This window comes from Manis javanica, chromosome 3, assembly GCF_040802235.1.
Source record: "Manis javanica isolate MJ-LG chromosome 3, MJ_LKY, whole genome shotgun sequence".
Lineage (NCBI taxonomy): Eukaryota > Metazoa > Chordata > Mammalia > Pholidota > Manidae > Manis > Manis javanica.
The window spans coordinates 213,923,282-213,948,255 of NC_133158.1; the positions used below are offsets into that span (position 1 = coordinate 213,923,282).

Sequence of the window (24,974 nt, forward strand, 5' to 3'; positions counted from 1 at the left end):
CCATCTCAGCCAGGATACTTTTAATTGTCAATAATAGACAACACAATATAAATAGTAGATGCACATTTCTCCTGTCTCAGAAGTAATCATTGGAATCAGGTGAAATAATAGATCTTTGAGCACTTTCACAAGTGTAAAGTACTAATCAAATGTGACATAATAGGATTGCTTACTATTTCTTGAAATGTAGTCTGTCTTATTGCTTTGCTTCTAAATGCTAGCAGAAAAATAAGAAAAACATATTTTCCAGAAGCCAGTTTGCTTATGTGGTTTAGGATCTCTTTTCATTGTAACGGGAAATTTTAGGACAAAATTTTGCAAAAAAAATTATGACATTTGGTGCCATAACAAAGACTTATCTTTACCAATTGCTGCATTTATTTCACAACCAATTAGGGAAGTTTACATGCATAGAAGTGCGGTTCCACCTTGAACGACAAATGGGATACTACCTGATCCAGATGTACATTCCCAGCCTTCTGATCGTCATTCTCTCCTGGGTTTCCTTCTGGATCAACATGGATGCCGCTCCGGCCCGGGTGGCCTTGGGAATAACCACTGTGCTGACTATGACCACGCAGAGTTCAGGGTCACGGGCTTCCCTACCCAAGGTAAGTGCAGGAAATGGATGTGTATGTGTATTGGCACAAATTTATGTATGTGTATGTATATATATATATATATATATATATATAATTGTCAGTTTTTACCAGATCTTTTTACTATTTTACTGTTTATTACTCCCTACCAATTTCTAAAGGAATGTATAACCAAGGCAGAAAAATATGTAAGACACAGAAATAGATAAAGAAACAACATTCTTCAAATCAATGATATCTTCTCTTCATGGTTCGTGTTATGAGCCCCAATTATTTAAACATCAATAACTCATACACTATAGAATTTTTTATCTATAGACTTGAAGCATTTAGAAATCTCTCAAATGTGTGTAAATTATATCTATACAGTAACTTTAAGTGGTGGCCCCATATGCCATGGTATGGATGTGCTATAATAATATACTTACTATTAGGACTACCACAATAATCAACATTTACATAATGAAGGTTACATACATGAATATAAGTGTGTGTATATATGTATATATGCACACATATATATCTGTATATAGCTTTACATACATTTTGTTATTTTCTAAGTATAAATTATATCTGGAATTGCTGTACTGATAGCTGCATACACTGATATTTATTGCTTAATTTCCCCTCCAGAAAAATGAATACTATTACACTCCCGCAAATATTGTATGGGAGTAGCCCAGGGCTACACCCTGAGCCAAATACAGCATTTGTTATTTTTGTGTGTTTCCCCGCCTCTGCCTTTTAAGTAACGATAGGTCAATAAAGAGGAAAGTTCACCTAATACCATGATTTTAGTCCATGCTCAACTGCCAGAATTCAAATAAACTGCTTTCTGAGGTCTGTTAAAGACCCAATATTTCTTTTCACAAGACATGCTGAAATAAAACATAAGAAGCTCTTTTCACCTATTTAGCAGCACAGCAATAGAAAATTATTCTCTTCTCCTAAATGACTTCTAAGAAAGAAATTTCCATCTAAATTAACTAATCCTGTCTAGCTTCCAATGAGCTTCACTATTATTTTTATTACAATGATGTAGATGTAATAAAATTATATTAACTTTTCCTGTGCACTAACTGCTATCTCCCTACAATGCTAATTATAATCTACTGTTCTGGGTCCCTTAGCCCTTACTATGAGTTGCATTCTGATTCAATTTATTGGATTAAAATGTCTAAATAAAAGTTGATAACAGGACACTTTATTACTTAAAAAGTACTTAGCATAGGAAGAACTTGACAAAATACTCATTTTGACTTGCTAAGATTTAATGGTTGCTTTTCAAAATAAAGTCTGCTTTTACTAACATTTCACTGTATTTTCCAAATGATCCATATCAACTACTGTTTTATAAAATTTTCCAAGTGACAATTATAAATCTGCTTATAAGATTAAACTAATAAGTCTCAGTGCTTATTTATAGATATGTAAATGTCTTGAGGGGTCTGAGAAATAGTTGATGTTCAATAGGTAATTCGTAAAGGAAATTGACAGTTTACTCATTGATTTTCCTCATGAGTTAAACAGGAATGAAGGTTCATTTATTCTGTAGGCTATTAACCAGAAAGAAGAAAGCACAATGCTCCATTTCTGGAAGGTGTAGCTTCTATGTGGCACAGCATAAAGGCATTTGGATACAGAGATTTAGGCAGAACTGGGAGAGAATGGAGATCTGAATGGAGGAAGCAGAAATAAAGACAGCAGTAAATCTGAAAACAGAATGTAGACAAAGGTTTTTTTAAAAAAGTAAAAGAAAGGTCTGGGAACACTTCATACTTTTCCCTAAGAAATAGGAAAGATCAGGAAAGGAATACATTTTCAACCATGAGTTCAGTTATACACATAAATGCATACAAAGCATCTCTATCTCTCAGAATGTAGACAGAATGACCCCTGGAAATGTGGTAACATTTAATTCTGACCCACAAAGAAGAATTGATTAGCAAAGTGGCATCTTAAGGGAAGGGGAGCATGTCATCGTAGGCTTTGTGACAGCTAAGGAATAGAAGGTTGAGTGTATTCAATTGTGTACCTTAGAATTCAGGAAGGCAGACACCAGTGAACCAGAATTAACTACAAGAATTAACGTATTGGATGAGACTATTGAAAAGAATAGAGAGTCTCTTGAAAAATGCAATTCTGATTCTGGGATTTTGGGGGGCCACAAAAACAAGAGGTGGGAGTCCACACTTGCATTTGGGAACAGATGTCTAAACCATACACCTTCTGACCTGCTATTCCCAACCTCACAAAACAACCCTTGGATGCCTGAACATCTTGCCACTGAAACTTCCACCATTCTCCTACTGGTAAAATCTAGGAAATAGGAAAACAAAATTAAACTCAGGGAAATAATAGGGGATTATCAGACATAAGAGGAAGAAACAGTAAATCATTAATTTATGGTAATTGCTTAGTGTTCTGTCCAGGCTGTGTGCCAATACATCCCCTGTAGGACGCGAAGGAGCTTGAACATCAGTCAAATAAGGCTCAGAATATTCTTCAGCAGCATCTTGAGAACTATAAAGCAGAGACTCCCCTGTGCTCTTTCCTGCTGTATTGGCCCCTGCAGGGTCATAATAAATCAAGCATGCGATAGCCCAAAGCAAGAACACTCCTGTGACTCATTTCTTGGACCGTGGAGCTATTTGGCCTCCTGCAACGCCATGTCGGGTGGCCAGAAGAGGGTGAGGGTGCATTCTATTGCCAGCAATTTTTCAAAGTTGTTTCACTTTAGTAACACTCCCCAAAGCTGTGTGCTTGGAGCTGAGTGAGAAAAAGTGGGGGTGTGCATGGAGCCATGCCATGAAGGGTTTTGTAGATGTTGGGGAAAGGCAGGCTTATTTGGGGTTGATCCTCTATTTGGGGTTGAGAAGATCCGATAGAAGTGGTACAAGTAGAAGCAGAGACATTACTAAGCAAACTATTATAGACCAGAGCAGATGAGTGTCTGGCTAGAGTGGGAGCAACAGGAGAGGAGAGGAGAGGGTGAATTTAGAAAGATGTGAATGTTTTTGGGAAAACGGATTTGGAAGTGAAATAGACAGATTTGCTTAAGAATTGGACATTGAGGATTACAGGAAAGGCGGGAGTTGAAGGCGGCACTCGGGTGAGTGACTGGGCAAGTGGTGGTCATAGTTAACTGATGAGGAAGTGGAGAGAGGTACTTGATGTGTGGTTGAGCATGTTCACTATGAGATGTTTGTAAGTAAGACAACCACATGGAATTGTCACAAAGTCACAGCTTCCAAAGTTCTGACGAGGGGCACCCAGATTCTGGTCTGTTCCCTTTAGTCTTCCCATTTTTTGGGCCTGCAGATCAATCACATGGCCACGACCGGCAACATGCCCTTTCCCTGGAAGAGGGCAGGAAAGCAGAAAGGCAGGCACAAACATGTAATGCCTGTGCTCAGGGCGGGCGCACAGTCACTTCTGTTCTCATCCTGTAAGTCACAGGGGGCGGGTGAATGTACCCCACCCATGGGGTAGCCTTGGAGAGGACGGAGAAGAGGACTGTCAATAAATCAGCTTATCAACCGCAGGAAGAATGCTTTCTTAGAACTTTTGTCTCCTTTCTTAGACTAGTCTTGGCCATGTTAGTAAATTCTCAGGAAAAGAAGTGGGGGAAAAGGGGTGGAAAGATTAAAGGCGGAGGGATCGGTGGAAGCCCCTCCTCGGCATTCTGCCCTCTGCCCCTCCACGATGGCTGTCTCATTCATAACAGAGCTACTAAAGATTAGAAAATAAGAAACACTTGAAATTTCAAAGGTGGCTAATAAGCTAAACATTTAAGAGAAATTCAGAAATCTAAAGCTTATGAAAATTGGAAATACTGCACTAAAAGCTGTTCATCATGAATAATTTCCACTCACTTTGTTTTCCCCATTCAATTTGTCTGTGAAACGCTCCATGAGTAGCTTTTTGAGAGGAAAAGACATCTTTCATGCATTTCTATCCTCAGAGCTTTAATCAGTACAAAATGTGTGTTTAGTGAGTAAATATGCAGATATTTAAAGATAACGTGAGTTTTTAAACATTCAATTAGTACTTCCTCTTAGCTTGAAAAGCAAGAGCCTGTTACTTATCTTTTTTCATCTGTTTGTAGAAAGAATGCAAAACCTCAATTGAATTCCTCTTTACTTATGTGGAACCATATTTTTTCCCCTGAGAATCAAATAAATGAAAAGGAATTTAATTATTGTATATATCTACCTTACAGTATAAAGATATTGAATTAGAAAAGATAAAGATATTAGAAAACACGGGAAAGATAGCTTTCATGTTAGGTTTGTATCTTTCACGAAGATGCGAACTACAGAAGTGATTACAAGAGCTAGAAAATGTACATTGAACCGTGGGCACAGGATCTCCTTGGATATGCTGTGGGCACACAGACGTATATGTCAGAGGACACTGAAAAGACAGGGGATGAGAAAATGAAGGTTTTGTACTCGCCATTGTGTTCTTATCTAATTAGCTTTCAGTCTTCTCAGAAACTTTGTTCTCACTGTCAAAAAATTACCCTGCTTTTCTCAAGGAGAATAAATGGTAAAGTGAACAGTAATAGAAAAGTGGGGAGGGCTTTGCATGGTAATCACACTTTGCTATTAATATGTCAATCAGTGACTGTTCCTGCCAGTAATGTTTTGGTTCTCACCGCTTAAATACTGTATTCTAATATCTATTCAATATACGGTTAACCAAAACCAATCAAGTTCAGTACAAATACAATGCAAGTGGATTCATTTTAATGTATTCATGTGACAAAAAATTTAATATATCATAACTTTATAATACAATATTTGATGAGAACAATATATTTAGTTTTTCAAAAATTTTCATTGGACATACTGATAGTTTGGGTCCATATTACATTGACTCAGGGAAAAGAAAAGAAAAAAGGCACAGAAAATAAAATAATAATTTATTCCTTTCTCTTTTTGTTAAGATCACAAGACACAATGCATATGAATATCTAATTTTATTAGTGTTGTATTTATCATCTCTAAATGGATCATTTCTAAGCAGAGGTGGGTCCTATAAGAAGAATAGAAATTGATGACTATCTCTGGCTCTACATTTACTAGATTTATTAGATCTCATTATGCAGAATATTCATAATTATTAAGCATGTCCTCTGTAGTTGACATAATGACAGAGCCACTGCTTTAATTCTTAAATCTGATGGTACAATTAGGAAAAAGTGTATAATCATATCACGAAGTTTAAAAAGTTTTTGAAATGACATAATACTGTGGTTTTGGCATCAAACTAAATTTTAAAACAAAATATGTATATGAAACTTTGAGAGAATTTTATATAAATAATTTCTTAAACTCCTTTTACTGAATCATACCATGAACTTTCCTGACAGATAAAAATGGTTGTAAGTTCCCCTTTCACTAGTGGAATAAAGACTTTGGTCCCAAATCAGTGTTGAAAAGTAGCCAACAGGCTTTGTTTGTCTTCTTGATTCCTGTTTGAAGTTACAAATGAAGGTCTTATCCCTCAGAGAAAAAGAATAAAGGGAAGTATATGGTTAACAGAAAGATGATGTGCTAGAAATACAAAACCTCAGTACAAACATGCAGAGGAGAGAGAAGTCACAAATCTAATTTAACCTTAACTGAGCAGGTCAAAAAAGATAATATATTAAGAAATACCAGGAACTAACAGCATACACCTGAGAAACATTTCCAGAGGCATCTAGATTTTATAATTGCCTTTAAATGTTAAACATAAGAGTCATGTCCTCTAGAAGAGATGATGGTAAAACTCATAACTGAAGCAGAAGTCAAAGATAACTCAGTGACCTTTCAAAATCCCTTCGCCATTTTGATTGCACTTTTCTTATCTGGTGACCCAAAGGACGGGTCAAGTCCATCACTTTGGAAATAATGCAGCTCGGCTATATTATTATTCTGTTACATTTCATTTCTTAAAATACAAAGCTTTATGTGGAAAATAAGTAATGTGTTCAAAGCATCGTTCATTCACTAAGGGCTGGAGGCTCATGATCAGTAGGACCATGACATCAAGAGGACTTTGCTGTGGGAGGCAGCCCAGCAGGACAATAGATGTCAAAGCCTGTAAAGCCCTGAGCTGTGTGACTCACTGCCTAGAGTCCTACAGGGAGCTCATTTTGCTCTTTCAATTTCAGCTTCATTCCACGTCAACACCTGTTTTGTTTTTGTTTTTTATTAAGTTATTATTGATATACACTCTTACGAAGGTTTCACATGAAAAAACAATGTGGTTACTACATTCACCCATATTATCAAGTCCCCACCCGTACCCCAATGCAGTCACTGCCCATTAGTGTAGTAAGATGCCACAGATCCACTATGTGCCTTCTCTGGGCTACACTGTTCTCCCCATGACCCCCCACACCATGTGTACTAAACATAATACCCCTCCATCCCCTTCTTCCTCCCTCCCCACCCACCCTCCCCAACCCCTCCCCTTTGGTAACCACTAGTTCCTTCTTGGAGTCTCTGAGTCTGCTGCTGTTTCAACACCTGCTTTTAAAACGTTGTTTTCCTTTTCCCTCATTCTTTTTCCTGTCTCTCACTGGCTGTAGATCTTAAATGAAGCTCAGCATGATTTTGAGACAAATGTTATTTTTTCCTACAAACATTACAAAATGCAAAACCCCTATACAGGCTTTACACCAGGGAGACATGTAAGATTAAGCGTATTAAAATTATGGATTTTACAAAACCAAAGATCAAAGAATGGTCAATGTGATCTGAAATACAATCCCTGGGAAAAAAGCGTATCTCAGAGAAAAAGCATTTCGCTGTGCACTTGATTTGCTTGCCAGTGCGTAATCACAACTGCTCATCAGTTTACTCGATTCCTAGGAACGGGAGAATTCCCAGGACTGCCATGAAAGGGAGAACAAAGCCCACTATTCAAAGGCCTTTTCCAGCTAATCAAGAGCAATACCCCGTGATATTGATTAGGCCCCTTTCTCAAGTGAAAAGCAAATTGAGACTGAGAAAAGAAAAACAGTCTCTCTCAGATGGCTCCGGAAAAACTTACCTGACAGAGTGCCTCCATGTAGGTTTCTATGAGATGCTGTCATTCCATCTCCAGGTTCTGGATTAATCAATTTCTTATTCCTAAATTTAGGTTATGCTGTGTGTAAATGCATTTTCAATTTCTGTTCCTAGAAACTATTGATTAATAGTAGTCTGGGTCATATTTCATAATTTTGTAAGTATGATTTGCGATAATTTAGTCATGTCCACTCCCTTGCATCACTGGAAGTGTAGATGTGGAGAAATTCATGCTTAGGCAAACTAAACTCCCTGAACAGGACTGCTTCTCAGGGTCATGGTGATTTGATCCTAATCTTTGTGACCAGGATGACTCATAATGGTAAATCCAATTGTATGTATATATATTTTAATTTGGGATACAAGATAGAGACTTTCTCTATTTTTTAGTGGTAACATGGCAAAGTAAAATGAATGTAAAGTTTTTCTGGAAAAAAATAACATGATATAAGAAGCCTTCAGAACAGTGACACTTATATTCCTTTCCCTATGTTATAAAACATTTTTCTAGAATGAAAACAAAAGGCTTTGCAGTAGCCTAGCCCTGCACACTCAAGTGATAATTTATCAAGCTGATCTCTTCCTAGATTATCACATGACAAGAAGACAATGGTCTCCCAGCTCACAGAAACACTTGATCATAATTAATGTAATAATGTTGAGAGGATATTCATTGCGTTTTAGAGGGTAAAATATTTCCCTGATCTAGTTTTGCTTCACCACAGCAACTAGCTCTGTTTTCATGTGGAAAATGCAATGTTCACGTCTCCTTTTCCACATTGTCTGCTAGGAAGTTGATTGTCAGATTTTAGGATCAACATAAGTGAATATGGAGGACCTTACAGTATGTATTTTGTATAGTGACATTACTCCTAACTGTCAGATAAAAGTCAAAAAGGCTGGAATACTAAAGTGCACAGAGCTAGTTCCACTCACTGTTCACAGTTGTTAATATGAAGTGGTAGCTTAAACAGAGACAGCCTAATACTTGGCGATAAAAACAGTAGTTAAGTTTACGGGCTTAGAACCAGATTAGTTGTATTCAAATCCTAGCTTTGCAACTTGGCAGCTGTCTCAGTTCAGGCTGCTACAACAAAATGCCAGGGACTGGGTGGTTTTATTTATTTCTCTCAGTTCTGGAGCCTGAGGTAGTCCAAGATCTGAGAAGTCCAAGGTGCTGGCAAGTTCTGTGTCTGATGTGTCTACTTCCAGGCTCGTACCCGCCATCTTCCAGCTGTGTCCTTCCCTAGAGGGAGGGGCGAGGGAGCCATCACTGCTCCCCTCACGAGGTCTCCACCCTCAGGACCTAGTCACCTTCAAAGGCCCCACCTCCTAATCCCATCACCTTGGGGGTTAGTATTTCCACATAGGAATTTTGGAGGAACACATTCAGTTGATAGCAGTAGCTATATGACAAGTTATTTTAATGTGCTTTTGTCTCCTCATTTTTAAATGGGAATAGTTTCCTCAGTGGCTGTGAGCGCTGCAGGTGTTATTTTTGGACAGTAGTTCTATGGACACTACTAAGAACATTCCTTGGTACATTAGTTATTATACTTATTTCTCTAAATAAATGGCCAATAATTCCAAGTCATTCCACATGGATCAATCAATTCAACATTATCTGAGCCTATATCTAACCAGCACTGTGCTGAGTCCTAGAAATACAAAGATAAATAAGCCCTGGCCTTTGTCTTAGCTCATGGGCTACATTAGCCTAAAAGGAAAAAGATCCACAGATGGACAGTGTTAGTAGAGCAGGGCAAGGTCAATAAGAAGGTGAATTATTTGGTGTTTGCTACCAACACAGTGCATTAAAATATCAGTATGGATATTTCCCTTTGAAATCTCCAAGAACATACTCATTTTTAGATTTCTCTAACCAAAGGTTTTTGGAAAATAGCACTTAAGGATTGTGGAGCAAAATAATTGACTGAAGGTGGGGCACTCAAGTGGTGCCCTCCAGTCACCTTGGAGGATTGCCCATGAGTAAATACAGCTACATTGTTGCAAGTGACCAGAGAAAGGGGTTCTTTGAGGAAAGTGGAGGTGGGGAAGGTCAGAAGGGGCCCCTTGGTTTGGTTATCTGGAGGAAGTTTTCTGGAGAATGTGGCTTTTAAGCTGAGACCTGAAGGATAAACATCAATTGTCCTAAAGAAGGAGCGTTCAAGACAGACCTAATCGGATGTGCAGAGCTGCTGAGACAGGGTGGAGCTCGCCAACCGCCTTCCGGTTCCAAGGGGTAAGAGAAAGAAAGTGTAGTTGGAGCCCAACAGCTAGTAAGAAAGTGGTGTAAGATGGTAATTATATGTCCTCAGCGAGGCCTTCATGAATCTGTCATTTAACACAGCCTCCTTCTCTGTCCTTCCCTGCCCGTTACCTGTTGTAGTTTCTTTATTGCAGTTCCTTATGTTACCTTTATGAGCTTATTCTTTATTATAAGTTTTTCCCATTTTGGACGTTAAGTTCCATTAAAGATGGTCATGCCTGTCTTGCTCATCTCTGTAACTACAACACTAGGAACAGAACTTGGGAACATCAGTGAAAGCATACGTTAGAGATGTGAGCCAGAGCCAGGCACAAAGGGCTGTACAGCCATAAAACAGATTTCGGACTTGAAATTAATAGAAAGCAATGAGGAGAGTTAAGTGGAAAGGACGCAGTCAGATTTGCATTTAAATACAATCACTAATTACTATGTCAAGAATAGATCTGAGGGACTGAGAACCAGATTAGTGCCTGGCTGAGATCAGTGTAATGGCAGAAGAGGACAGAAAATGGTAAATAGCTAGAAAGTTTAATGAATGGGGCTGGATCTTTGATATGAGAGAATGGGAGGACTTCTGGGTTTTTAGGTGAACAGAGCGTGGCCTTTCAATGAGGAGGATGAGGCAGTTGGGTGGGCTTGCTATTTGCATGGTGGAGTCTGGTACAGATAATTGGCTTATTTTTGGCCCGATTTAAAGCTTGAGGTGTGTGAGATGTCCAGTGGTTGCTGTGAAGTAAGAGCCTGGGTAGAGAGAGGGATGTCGTCAGGAGAGAGACATTTGGGGTCATGAGCCCAGAGGACGCAGTGAATAATACTGAGGAGAGATTGTTGCTTAAAACAGAATTACGGTTCCATCAGCAGAGCTGGCGGTAGGACCGTTGACAGGTGGTCAACCAGTTGGCATGGGACTGAGCCAAGGGACAGCAGGCAGGAGGGGATGGAAAGAAGCCTGTAATTCTGCATCACATGAGGAGTATGTTGTATGTCCTGAGTAAGTTGTGACTGTTTTGGAGTGAAATCTTGACTTTATTTTAAAGTTCCAAGCTCTAGGGTTCTAGTTTCCCAGGTCCTGAGTTTGCTGTACTTGGAGAAACAGCAAGCGTGGAGGAGGAGAAAAAGATCTAAAATTGGTGAAGGGGTCACCAGAAACCAAGAAGTACTCAGCTCATGATGGAGCCTTGTCAAAGGATGTATGGGCTAACTTCTAGGGGCTTCTCGTGACCCAGTCTGGATAATGTGAGCATCGAAACAGATGAATCCCACTGGACAAAATTATTATTCATTAGTCCATAGTGACAAAGAAAGTAAATGAGTAAACAAATAAATACGGAGATAGAAATTTCCCTTCCTGTTGAATGCTTAGTAATACATGTAGATGGAATGATTGAGTTAGGAAATCACCATTTGGAAATCAGCACTCTAATCATTGATTCAGGCAAGAGTCATCAATGTTTAGAGGGTGAAAATTTAAAGAGTGAGAGGGCATTTATGTAGTTTCAAATTATCCTCACACAAGGGAAAATTGGTGACTTCATAGTAGAGAAACCTAGTAGACAACACCTTAACCAACTGATCAACATTGAGTATCTCCTGATAGGACACGCTGTGAGGAACAGGGCATCGCTATTCCTAATAAAATCCCATAGCCCAAGTCTGAAAGAGGAATCATCACTTACACCAAAAGTGAGAGGCACTAAAAAATAACTGCTCTGCACTTACCGACAATCTCAAGGTCACAAAAGGCAAGAAAAGGCTGAGCAAGTGTCCCCCATTGAAGATTAAAGAGATATGATGAAGAATGCAGCACATGATTCTAGACTACATCCTGGACTGGAAGAAAACAATATTTTTCTGCTAAAAAGGGCATTATTGGGACAACTGGTGAAATAGGAATGGGTTTTTGGGTTAGACGTTAGTATTTTATTAATGCTCATGTCTTGTTTTTGTTGGGGTTACTAGGGTTATGTAGGGAGTATCCTTTTCTCTTAGAAAATCCACATAAATACTTAGCAGTAACGGGGCATCATGTCTGCAAATTATACTCAGATAGTTCAGGGAAGGAAATGTAGGTAGATATAGATACAGCTACAGTTATAGAGAATATAGATGTACATATAGAAACATGTAGATATATGTATAGATAAAGATACAAATATAGATAATATAGATATAAATAGATACCTGTGGCCAAGTGTTCACAGTGGGGAACTTGGGAGTTTTTTTTACTGTTCTTGCAACATATTTGTAAAGGTAAAGTTATTTCAAAATAAAACATATTGTGGTGGAGAAAACACGAAAGGTCCACAGCATGATGTATATTTCAGTGTGAGTTTGCACTTCTCAAGCATTCTACTATCCTGCCTCATTATGTGCCTAGTCTAATGCCTCATTTGAAAAAGTTTGCAGAAAGTACACGTTTTAATGTATGACTAATATACAAACTTGCAGAATTAATTCCTGAAAAATTTTTATTTGGTAAAAAAAATCGGTCTCATTCCCTTTTTTTCAAACTACTATATAAATAGTATAATTTAGAATCAGACATTCAGTCTCGCTCTCCATGGACGTAACTGTACAAGTCAAATTGCTCGCTCTCTCTTTCTCCCTCGGCCAGGTTTCCTACGTCAAAGCTATTGACATTTGGATGGCCGTGTGCCTCCTTTTCGTGTTTTCAGCACTTCTGGAATATGCAGCTGTAAACTTTGTATCCAGACAACACAAAGAACTTCTGAGATTTCGACGAAAGAGAAAGAATAAGGTAAGCAATTAAATGAATTGGGTTGCCTGCATTACCAGTTTTTACTGGAAAGAAAATTTATTATATTCAATAGAGATGCATAGAGAGAGATGGAGACCGGAGACTAAATGATGGTTTTGTCCATTTGCAACTTAAGTTGTCAAAAATAGCTTCAGGAGAAAATGGTGACATCTAGTTGTATTTTACACAGCATATCTGGTGTCGTGAGGACTTTATCCTCTTTTTTCTAATGTACTTCCTGGAACAAAATCACTCTTTGCTTCAGTTAGCAAAACCTGTCATTTCATTGCAACATGAAGTGTTTCTGATGGCTTTACTTGACGTAAGTCATCAAATGGAACTATTACAGCTGTTCCTTGTATCAAATTAATTCCTTTAATTGTTTCCATAAAATAGTACTTATTTACTAATGCTTCGGGGTTCATACAAAACTATATGTTCTCTTTTCTATGCATACTTTCATGTTTTTAAGACATTTCTTCTGAATCCTTGAAGGAAACATAATAAGTGCTATTTTTGCCTTGCTATCCTCTGATACATGAAACGCAGAAGAAATTTTATTTAGAACATCACCAGGAGACTATAGGGAGTCGTAGAAGTAATCTCCTAAGTGCATTTCGATGCACAGAATGGGGTTGTTCTCCTCTGTAAATGTCATCTCTCTTTACATGCAGAGTTTCAATCAACCCCTTTTCGTTTTCTCTAAGAGAAAGTTTCTATTGACCATCTTAACTATGAGTTCACTTCTTTTAATGTGAATGTGCTGACTGACATTTCAAATGCAAATGGACTCTTAAGCAATAGAGAAACATCACCATTGTATACATCAGCAAAAATTGTGGCCAGAATCCAATATATTAGAATATTAAATAAAAATAAACTGAAATCCTCAAAATAGTAGTTTGGTTCATATAGTGTGCATTTTTAAGGATTTTCAAAGGACTTATTTTTTTTTAAGGATCTTTTATGGTTTCCAAATTACTGACCATAATATATGTAGTCACAGACCTTTCTTTTTTAAAGCACTCAGCCATGATCTCTCTGTGCAGAGCCTACTTGGTATTAAACATATTCTAAAGCAGTGACTTCATCCTGTTGAAATGACTCCCCAGAATCATCATCTATTCCAATAAATGCCCAGTTCACTGTCTCACAGAAGGAACATCAGCGTTCTAACACTCTGGGTGATACACTGGGAAAAAACTATGCTTGAGCTTATATCTGATCAAATGTTATGAAAATAAAGCTTACCATTTGTGTATTGAAACACACATTGATGGGGAGATTAACTTTTAACTCGTTCCCTGGCACACCGCGGTCTGCTGGCTTCCTCACACTTCTGCTGTTCCTTCTCACTCCCCCTTCCCTCCCTTCCCTCCCGGGAAACACTATCACGGGACACACAATCCTGAATCACAGGGTGAAGGGCTTGCCTTCCTTTCCCGTGTATTACTGATAAGACAAATTTCCTTCTAATACCTTTAATCACAAGGCAGGTAATACTTACCCTCTTATTTTTATTTGCTTTTTCACTTTTATTTTCTGTTTCTCTACCTTTCTCCTCCTTCCCATGCACTTTGGAATGTATCAACTCTGTGCTGCAAACACTAGAAGAGAGAAATATCCAAGTAGGGCCTGGGAATTCAGACATTTTCTACACCCACCACACATAACAACCAGTGGGTAATGCAATAAACTGCAAGTTATGAGCTCAATGCTGGTTCCTTCTTCTAAAAAGATTTCTTTACCAAAGCAGCTATTTATTCCGTTTTACCACCAATAAGAGTATCTGGGTAAAAATATCTGATATGCATTTAGTTCACAGAAAGACAGCAAGATTGATTTTTCTAACTGTCACTCCAGGAAAATGTACAAATGCAAAAATAGTAATATCTTATTATTTTCTAATGACTAATTGAAATATTCAGGGAACAAATAGTGTAATTAAGAATTAGTGCAGAAAAAAATGTTTTTCATTCATTTTGTACTTCGGGGTGGATACTTTGCATATGTGAAAATCTATTGATTGATACCTTTGTATGTTAAAATGATATGTGCAATTTAAACCAATTATGCAATTATATTGAATCATATATGACTTGATTCTCTGGTTTCTCAATCCTTCTTGGTCACTTTACCTTCCCACAGACAGAAGCTTTTGCATTGGAGAAGTTTTACCGTTTCTCAGACACGGTAAATTCACTTTCTTAACTCTTAAGTACAGGAATGTGGTCATCAGTTAAAAAAGCAGACAGCATATTCTGCACCCAGTCAGTGTCTGGTGGGGAAACACAGCCCCTTACCCATTTAAAGCCACCCATTTAAAACAACCACCATTCCCCCTTCAGCTAAGGAGACTTCAGTTTTCTAACAACTCCATTTGTCTTCCATCACTCAGCAAAAGAAAATTTAAATATTATCCTTCATCCTATTAACTGAAATTATCTGGTAAGTCAAATTTTTGAATATATGTTAAACAGATATTCCATATAATCTTATAACAGTCTTCATAGAAGAAATAATCATAATGCTTTGACAAAATTAGTTCCCAAATACATGGGAAATTTATTTATACAAAGAAATTCTAAAAGCTGCCCTTCTTGCCAGAAAATAGGGACCTAAAAGTAAGGAAAAAGAAAATGCTTTGCCCAGCCTATCTATCTTTAGAATCTGTTCTTAATGTTAAGATATGTTGGGATTCTTCACAGTAAATGAATGATTTTGGTTTCACTAGTAGCATCCTCAGAAATGTTTGATTAAAGAGATCTGAAGGGCAAGTGTCCAAAGTGTCATGACTGAACATTTAGTAGGTAGTCTACAGGAGCGGCATTAGTGGCTGGCTCGGCTGCCCATAATATAACATTCAGTGATTGGATTTAAACATGCCAAAGCCAAGAATTTACTCTGGGAAGTCACACACAAACAGTCTAGTCTACTAAACTAAAATTTCTGAGATAAAGTGTATTTAAAAAACACTTCCCCAGATCATTCTGCCACACACCTCGGTTAAGAATAGACATAACGTTAGATGCATAGATAAGAGACATAATGTTATATTCATATAACTAAAGTAATCTCACTTTCAGAGCAGATATCCAGACCCAGTATTATTAAGTTTTCTTATTATAATACATAGTCACGCAACTATTTTTCCTCTCTACTAAAATTGCATATTTTTCCCAACATAGCTCGCCACTTCACTTTTTCACCCCGAAAATAAAATTCACATGATCTAATTATCTTTACTTATCTTTACTGTAAATCTTAAAAATAATTTATGGAATTGAATTTTCATAATCACATATAGTAGCCTTTTTGGGAGAAATGTACAGTTGACCTTTGAACAACTCAGGGGTTGGAGTACTGACCCTCCATGCCATTGAAAATCCATGTATAACTTCTGATTCCCCAAAAACTTAACTACAACAGCCTTACTAATTCACCAGAAGCCTTACTAATAACATGAACAGTCTATTACTACATGTTTTATATGTTACAGGTGTTACAAACTGTATTTTTACAATAAGGTAAATGAGAGAAAAGAAAACATTTTCAATGAAATCATAAGGAAGAGAAAATACGTTTTTAGTGGTGTTCTGTGTTTACCAACTCCTTAAGTCTACGTCATCCGTTTACGAGGTGAATTGTCTGCCAGTACTGGCATCAACATTGTCTTACATGACACAGAACATAGCAGATGCTATACATGTTACAAACATGAGATATCAAAATCGAAAGGACAGTGTGAAGAAGAAATTCGTATTTATTGACAGGTCTAACGATCCATGCATTGGTCTCACAGAGGTTGCAGCGGGATCACTTTCTGGTAGCCGAGCCTATATGCTAATGAATAAATCATTGTAAAAATTTTATAGCAAAGTTAAATATTACTAGTCATATTCATAATACAGTGTTGGACATACCTAACATTTTCTCAATTTTTAAAAAGATTTTAGGCCTCATGGGTTGTCTGCAAGCTTTTCATTGTGACAAATGCCTAAGGAGTTTTCCAATATATTTATTGAAAAAAAAAATCCCCATGTTAAGTGGATCCACACAGGGCAAATCTATGTTGTTCAAGGATGAACTGTACTTAAATTTCCAGGAACTAAACAGTTAATGCTTATAGGAGCTTTAGTATGAAGACGTATGTTCAGTTAAATACTGCTTTACAAAGCAATGCAAAAATAACTCTGATGAAAAACCAGGTTTCCCTTAGCAATAGCCCATAAATATTTATTTTTAAAGAAGAAATGTGGCCATGCAAATACATTCATTGGAAATTGTATGCATTCCATTTATTTTTATAATATTCCAATCATCATGCAAATTTTGATCATTTTGACTCTCTGAAAACTATTTTCTCAACCTAATATCTCTAAGCCTACTAAATTCTTTTTTTTTTTAAATACATTTTTGCTTAGGAAAGGTTTGCACAATCCAAATCTTTAAATCAACACAATCAAAATGAGTCGAATTGTGGACCCAGCGCTCTTTATTTTCATGAGTGCTGCTTTGCGTGAGTTTTTCTTACGCTCTAATTTGGCAGAAGAGGCAAAGTAAATGCAATAACCTCAATATAGACAGTTTGTCGCAGCAGGGGACTTACGCTGATGTAAATACTGTGCCGTGGAGGTCTGGCTTGGCCCATCACAGGCATTCTATACAATCTTTTGTGCCCTACTGTTGTCTCTGCTAAGGTACGAGCTGACCTTTTGTCTATTGAGAAAGAACGCAAGTTTGCTGTTCTACCCAAATTTCCCCACCCCACACTGCCGTAGCCTGCTGTGTGCTGAGCAGCCGCTGCACCATGTCGGAGGCGCTTTCCCAGGGCCATGCGGGTGCGGGTGTACGCATGATGCGAAGGTATTCTGGTTGGAAGTTGCTCTTCCCATGCACGATATTGTTTCTTTAGTCCTGGAAGAGTATAAAGACATGCCAAGTATTTCTGATCATGTGTTACTGTTGAGTGGATACAGATGCTCTGGGATTGCTCTGACGCTTTTCATGTGGCTTCTTCTGCACTGCAGTGTGAGGATGCGATGGTTTGCTGGGAGAAACGTGTTCCCACGGAATTCTAGGACCTCTATCTTCCTACCTATTATAGTATATTAATTATCATTTATATACACAAATGAAATAAGAATGAAATAAAATAGACTTGAGAAGTACTGACCAACTTTATATTTTGCTAGGCATGATGGTAATCCCTTTTAAATAAAGATATCATTGACTGCATTTGAATATCTGTATAAAAATGTATAACTACCTTATTTACTCACGTATTCATTAGCTGTCTTATTTCTAAAACAATTCAAGGTAACTTCTAAGGCAAATACTTGATTTTCCTGCTCTAAATATTTTGTCAGTTCCATAGTCTTAGGGCAAATATAAATATATATAGATATACTATATTTCAGCTAAAGGAGTGGGTCTCCATTGTTAAAAGCAATATGGCACCCATATACAGTATGTTATTTAAAAAATTTTATATTCTAGGTTAGTTTGTGCTGTATTCCAGACTATAAAATATTCTTTCAATAGGTAAATATTTCCTACAAATTTGTTTGATACATGCCTGAGGAAAGGTAGTTTACCAATAATTTCAAATTAAATTATATTTGAGTGACTCTGACATACAGGGATTAGAAATTTCATCCTCTCAAGTAAAACAAAAATTGTAAACACTTATTTCCTGCAAACAAGTATTTAGAGTTTATGTTAAACACAGCTATTGCCTGGAGCTCTATCTTCTCAGAAATATCTGTTAAGGAAAGTAATACTAAATAAAGTAATATAATCTGTATGTAACCTAATTTCATATGTATCACAGTGGCTTCCATCTCAAATTTAACTAAAATAGATACACTGCTTATTACCTATGTTGTCTATTATATTATCTTTTATCACTACACAATTAGGAGTTAGATATTTTTTACAATTTTTTTATTGATTTCTCATCAATCCCCTAAAATACATGTTACATTTTCACAATATTTCATCTAAAACACTCATCTTCTTAAGCTTACATTTTAGTATTTAATGATCTCCAAACCATTTCTGAATTCTAAACTCAACATGCCAAGCATAAACTTGGCAAATTTACAACTAATTGACATATCATCCATAACAAATGCATTCAAACAATTTTATATTGACAGTTGACTGGTAGCAACAAAGTATCTTTAACCTCATTTATAACTTTGTTCTTGTAAGCCTTCCACTTTTAAATGATACAGAAATGTACATAGATGTCTTAAACTGAGTATTTTATTTTAGGCCAATATTTATTTTAGGAAAACAATTTTTAACTCATTCACATGTTCATCTTATCTCAGAATTTTCTAAGTGATTATTTTCACCAACAAAATAAACCATTGATAGTTATGCTTACTAGTAATTTTTTTCAAAACCCACCTACTTTGGAATCCTGTAAATGGAAAAGAATAGCAATTCCACTTTTCCTTTGTCACTTTTTTGTTTAGCAATTAAAAGTTACAGAAAATTATTTGAACAAAAAGGCCTTTGAGATAATGTAATTAACATGTTAATTGTATAAAGAACATCCCAAGGATCCTACGAGGGGAGAAACATTAAGATGAAAATAACATATTTAATGGTTTTATATCTCAGAGCAATTCCCATAATTAATCATCACTCACATTGTGTTGGATGTTTAATGTTTTGTTATCTGTCACTGGCCATCTCCATGCTTTGCCCTCTACTACACCCAAATAAGATTTCTTTTTTGGTCATTTTTGAGGACTGTGAGAGTACAGGAAGTTATTCTTACTTCACATGTGTACTAATATCTTACATTGATGACTAAGATGAAGCAGTTCAACTGAATGATGGTATCTAACCTCGGGCTTTTTAAATCTATTTCTAGTATTTCTAGTTCCACTATGCAACTGGGTCTGTCTTTGGCATAATTCTCTAACTAAAAAAAACACTTAGAATGTTTCACAGTATGGTGTTGATGTCTAAATACAGACACATTTTCCCCATTTCCAAATTTAGTGAAAACAGGCCCTGCTTTAGAAAGAGCTGTAACATAAACGGCTTTTCACCTTCTTCATTGCTTACCTTCCTAACATGCTTGAAACACACTCAGGGGCTTTACCTGTGGATAAATCAAGCTATTTCTTCAATTTTACTTTTTAACCAGCCATATTCTTTTGTTCATTTTTAGTTTATTCTATTTAATCTTTATTATCACTTGTATGGCTTTAATTTCAGGAACATTAAATACTGACTGACACATAGTGTCTGAATCAAAAGTTCTAGATGTTTGTCCAAACATCTTGGTCTTTTGGTCTTCAGACCATTAGAAACTTAAGTCAGTCTTGAGTCAGATTTTAATTTGGACCATCTAATATTTTTATGACTATATAAAATATTTGAAAATTACTTCCTACAGCATGCTCAATTTTTTTAATAATGCAAATGCCTAACTTATTTTCCCTTTTAAGAGCAGAAGTTCTCCTCAACCCTTTGTTTTCTACTACCATTGCCAGGCAATAAACATTTGAACAAAACATTTTTATGTTTTTACTGAATTAAGAGTTTCTATTCAACTCCAAAATTAGGGGGAAAGTCATTGGTGATATATTTGTTAGTGAAATCATATTCTGGATGCTTTTGAAAACAATAATGCACTAAATCACATTATAATATAATTATCCAAAGTCTGTCCTAGGATATGCCTGGGTCATGTAGTTGGATATAAAAATAGGTAAATATACTCACTGTATAGACAGCCTTACCTAAAACCAACCTTAAATAAAGTCTTACTTAAAAACAGAAAGTGTTAAAAAGTAAAATAACAGTTCACTACTAACACAAAAGTTATTACAGAGTACGTTTTCATAAAATACCAATTAAAATGTACATTAGGCAATGTTAGAGGAATTTAAGAACTGGTCATGAATCCACGCTGACTAGGACAGCTGCATGGCTTCGTGGAAAGTCTTGTATCTACGGCTTAACTGCATTATTATTGCCTAGAGAGCTTGTTGGAAGTGCAGGTTCCAGGGATAACCTACATGCTAATGAGTGTGAATCTCTGCAATTGAGATTGGGAAGAGTGGATCCCAGTAATGCCTCCCGGTGAGTCCAAGACAGGTGTGGTGTGCTCCCCCATGAGGGACACACTGCCTTCACCTAGACTATCATTATTGCACACACATAGAATGATGACAATTTTATGAGGTGCCACCTTTTAGGATGACCAATGCTGTATGAAGATGATTAATCCTCAGTTATTCATGTGTCATTTTCTATTAAAGCCAATATCCAGATGTGAGGAAGAGCAAAGGGTACAGCGCCGTGGCTCTGAGTACGGGCTTGAGGATGTGATCGCATTGTAGCAAGCTTTGATCTCATTTGTCACTTGCCTAACTTTATAGGAAGATGAAAAGCAGCAGTTAAAGTATCTTCTAAGTGGGAGTCCTGGCAGCTGCTCAGGCACACAGAGGGTGCATGCACATGGCTTCCTAGTTTAAAGGAATAGATACAAGGTCGTATGTGTAAAGAAATAGATATGGGATCTTCATAAGCAGCAATGATCCCTCAGATAGAAAATTCAAATGCAACTGTGGACCCAGGACGGCTGAGTCAGGGAACACAAAAATGGGTGAGGTGGGAAAGGCAGCGTCGTGCCTCAGTGCCCCACCTCACCCCACACTTGCATCACAAGAAACCTTTCTACATACTCTCCCCGTTACCACGACTCACACCCACGAGACCTACACACACCCAGTGCAACAGCCAGCCCTTTGTGTCCTTGTCGTCCTGTCCTTAGTGATAAATGTTTTAATTGCTCCTTTCAATTCCTATTTAAATGTCCAGTCTCAGGGTGGAGGAGATGGAATCTGCTCTTACTATGTTGTCCTGGGGCCATTTTATACACAGGCAACATTTAAATGTGTTCCTTCGTCCAGTGAGATCTATCCCAAATTAACACAAAAATGCCTTGCTCCAATCCATTAATAGTATTTGCAGCTGTGATTTGTCTTGCAGGGTAAACAGAGCCCAAGATGGACTGTCTCTTTCTGCCCTTGAATCTGCAGGACCCGTGGGCAGAGACCCTAAGTGCCCATCTGCCGGCTATGCAGCAGCCTTTGTGTTTGGGGGATTCACTCCTAAGGCAATATTCAAGCAGTTTTTTCTCTTGTTAATATTCAGGTCAAGTTCTTAGTACATCAGCGGCCTCACTGGGCAGCAGAAGGATTCTGTGCATTGCTGCACAGCCTGGACACTACCATGGCTACTTCCATGGCCAGGCCAGACACCTAGTCCTCGGCACCTAGACCTCATCTGGGGCAGCAGCTAACCAGGGATCACATGACCTCACTTAATTCCACCCTGAAATTTCTATACAGAATTGCACCTCCCACCCTGAGATGTTCTTAATTGTCAATTTATCAAGGGCGCATTTGCCTGACCACGAGGCAAGGCCACTGGGTGGGGCCCGGGAGTCTCTGAACGTGCAGATATTGCTCTGAGAGCAAGAACCAGGTCTTCTAATACTGCCACACACACAGGTCAGCCCGTTGTGTGGACTCACCTTGCTCACTTTGACACTCATTCTACTGCAGGAGTGGTCTGCACCCTGACCTGGCATGTGGGAGCTCTCACTGGGGAGCCAGGTGACCTGCCTTCCTCAGTGAGAAGAGGGCATTGAGGTCCACACCATCCTGAGCTGCTCAGCTGGGACTGGGAATCTCTGGCCCTTGTCAGACAGGCTACCTTTCTGAGGCTATGACGGACGTCGCCTGAGTTCCTCCCTAGCTCGCTCCTGAATATACCATTTTCATGTTAACAGGGCCCTTAGCTTGGGGCGCCTGGTCACGTCACCCTTGATATGGTAGGTGTCTTAGGCCTAAACATAGTCTGATGTCCTGCCGTTCCTTGAGTCTGGGGACAGGTCCCACCAGAGGGCAAGCTGTCCCTGGAATAGGCTTTCCTTGCTCGCAGCGCGGGAGTTTCCTAGTCAGGAATCCTAGCTGCCTCCTTACGGTGTCGCTATTGAGCTTTTCCCAGGAACTCTATTTGAATTTTGGTAGCAAAGAGCCCTTGTGTCCACACATTTTAAGGCCTCAGAGAGGCAGCTGGGGCTATTGGCTCCTCAGACCCCTCGTGGTTTCCCCTTGTCCCCCATTCAAGTTCAGTGTGTCTTCTAGTCACTTTATACGGTACGGCCAACAGAATTCCAAAAATGCACCTGCCAGACCTGGAACAGTGCTCCAGGCTGTTGGTCTCCTAGCGGGGTGCAGAAGAGAGGGCAGCTTGCCCTTTGGTTTGTGAGTTACCTTCTGGTGGTCTGCCCAGGTTATTTCCAGAACTGGCCTGATGGGGCTGGGCTCTGAATTTTAGCTGGATTAGTGAGCGCCCTTCACATCTGCCGCTACAGTTTCCAAACCCTTCCTTGACTTGCTTCCCGGAGAGGGACACTATCACCTATCAGCGGCCAACTTGACTTTTGACAGTGATGTGGACCAGCCTGTTTCCAGGTAGGCTGTGACGACGTGCTGGAGAATTCAGGTTTCCTTGACAGGGTCTGCCCCACATGAAGACAGAGCATTTGACTTTTTCTTTTTAGATTGGGATTAAAAGGACACCTCAGTGGAGCCTGTCACAGCACAGTGGCCTCCTTGTCCTTCTGCGAATGTTGACGCGTTTTCACCATGTCTCTCAGGGCAGAAGACACAAGGGGCTTTGCCGTGAACAGAAGTAGTCAGTCTGCAGGACCCTTCCCATTTTATGAGAGGCCAGACAGAGCTCATCTAGAGAAGATTAATAAGGGACTAGCCCCCGGCCTTTACCTTCCTGGAATCTCATACTGCGTGACAGTCACAGCAGACGAAGGTTTAGGCAATCCCAAGGGCTTCCATTTCTGGGCATCCAACTGAAATTGAGGGAAGGAACAACTGCCAAGATTAGGTTCAAGCTAGAAATGGCAAAAGCCTTCACTGTGTGTCCTTTCCCTCCATTCAACATTCACCCAGAGGCAGTACCCCCTCCTGGGTGTCTCTCAGCTCCTGATTTCCCATCTGCAGTGTTTCCCACGACCAGGGCCCACTACACAGTGTCACCCCGGCTCCTTCTGTGCCCCCCTCCCCAGCTTCTCTTCTCTCTGAACGTTGCCTCCGCGCCCCCCGTGCACTGTGTACTGGTGCCCAAGGAGGAGCCCACCCCGCCCCCTGAACTCCAGCCACAGCATAGCCTAGGCGCCCCCTCCGACCCCGGTAAGGAGAGCCCAGCCTTCAGGCCAGTCTTTGTTTCAGCGGCCCCAGCGGAGGGAGTGAAGGCAGCACCCATATCAGTGTTTTGTTTCCACTGGCATCATTGGGTTTCACTTTTGAGATGAAAGCAGCAGATTTAGCAGCGCTCCTCAAGGGAAGCAGCTGCCGGAACCGAAACAGATTTCCTTCCTCCCAGCTGGTGATAACGTGCCAGGAAACCTGTCATAGGAACCTGTCGGTTTTCATCCCGTGTCTTCAAAGCCGCCTACAGAGAGCTGGTAGATTCACTTCTGGCCGTGGTCTCTCTTCTGAACAGACCAGATCTGTTTATTTTTCCATCAGGGAAACTCAGGAAAAGTCCTCATGATTTATATAGACCCTCCTGCCCTCCTGAAAGAGCCGCATGGGGAGCCCATGGCGGAGGGTCTCCCCAAATCACAGCGTCTACCAGAATTTAGGTCGGAGGATAAGGCTTGGGTAGGCTCATTTTTAATTACCATACGGCCCCTCCTGTCTCTGCTATTTCCCTTAACGTAGCCACTCCTATTGGGCTGTTCCATTTCCCAGCAGTGAGAAAACCAGGCACCTCCCCTTCTCAGCACAAGTTCCCACTACCCCAGGCTTCCCCAACCCCAAAGGGCTCATTGAGACACCTGCCAGTAATTCCTGAATGGCAACACTGTTGCAAGTTAGGATTAGCATTTACACAAAACATTGGCTTGCACGCTGTAGCATGTCAAACAACATTATCAGCTCCTATGATCCCAGAAAGCCTGCCCTGCCCAGCTATCTGCTGGCACTTCTCTGCAGTGAGACCTGCATCCTTGGCAGTACAACTGCTTTGTCCACTGTGGTTGCTACCAGCCGCATGTGGCCACTGAGCACTAGAAATATAGAGTCTGAACTGAGACGTACTAAAACATACACTGATTTCAAGGACTTACTCTGAAATGAAGAATGTAGAGTATCTCCTACTTAGTCCTCTGGGAGCATGTGAGGCAGAGGACACCCCCGATGGCTGCACCTTCATCTCACGGG

At 39.1% G+C, this 24,974-nt stretch overlaps 1 protein-coding gene across 2 annotated transcripts in view; it reads left to right on the forward strand.

The window, feature by feature from the left end:
- The window catches only part of GLRA3 (glycine receptor alpha 3), a 134,762-nt gene that overhangs the window by 99,481 nt on the left and 10,307 nt on the right, over nucleotides 1–24,974 (forward strand). The window contains exons 7-9 of one of the 2 annotated variants that reach the window (XM_017674121.3): nucleotides 397–611; nucleotides 12,547–12,690; nucleotides 14,839–14,883. In XM_017674121.3, the coding sequence (XP_017529610.1) occupies nucleotides 397–611; nucleotides 12,547–12,690; nucleotides 14,839–14,883 (404 nt within the window). The remainder of the gene's footprint in view (nucleotides 1–396; nucleotides 612–12,546; nucleotides 12,691–14,838; nucleotides 14,884–24,974) is intronic. The other variant, XM_017674122.3, reaches the window with a different exon arrangement.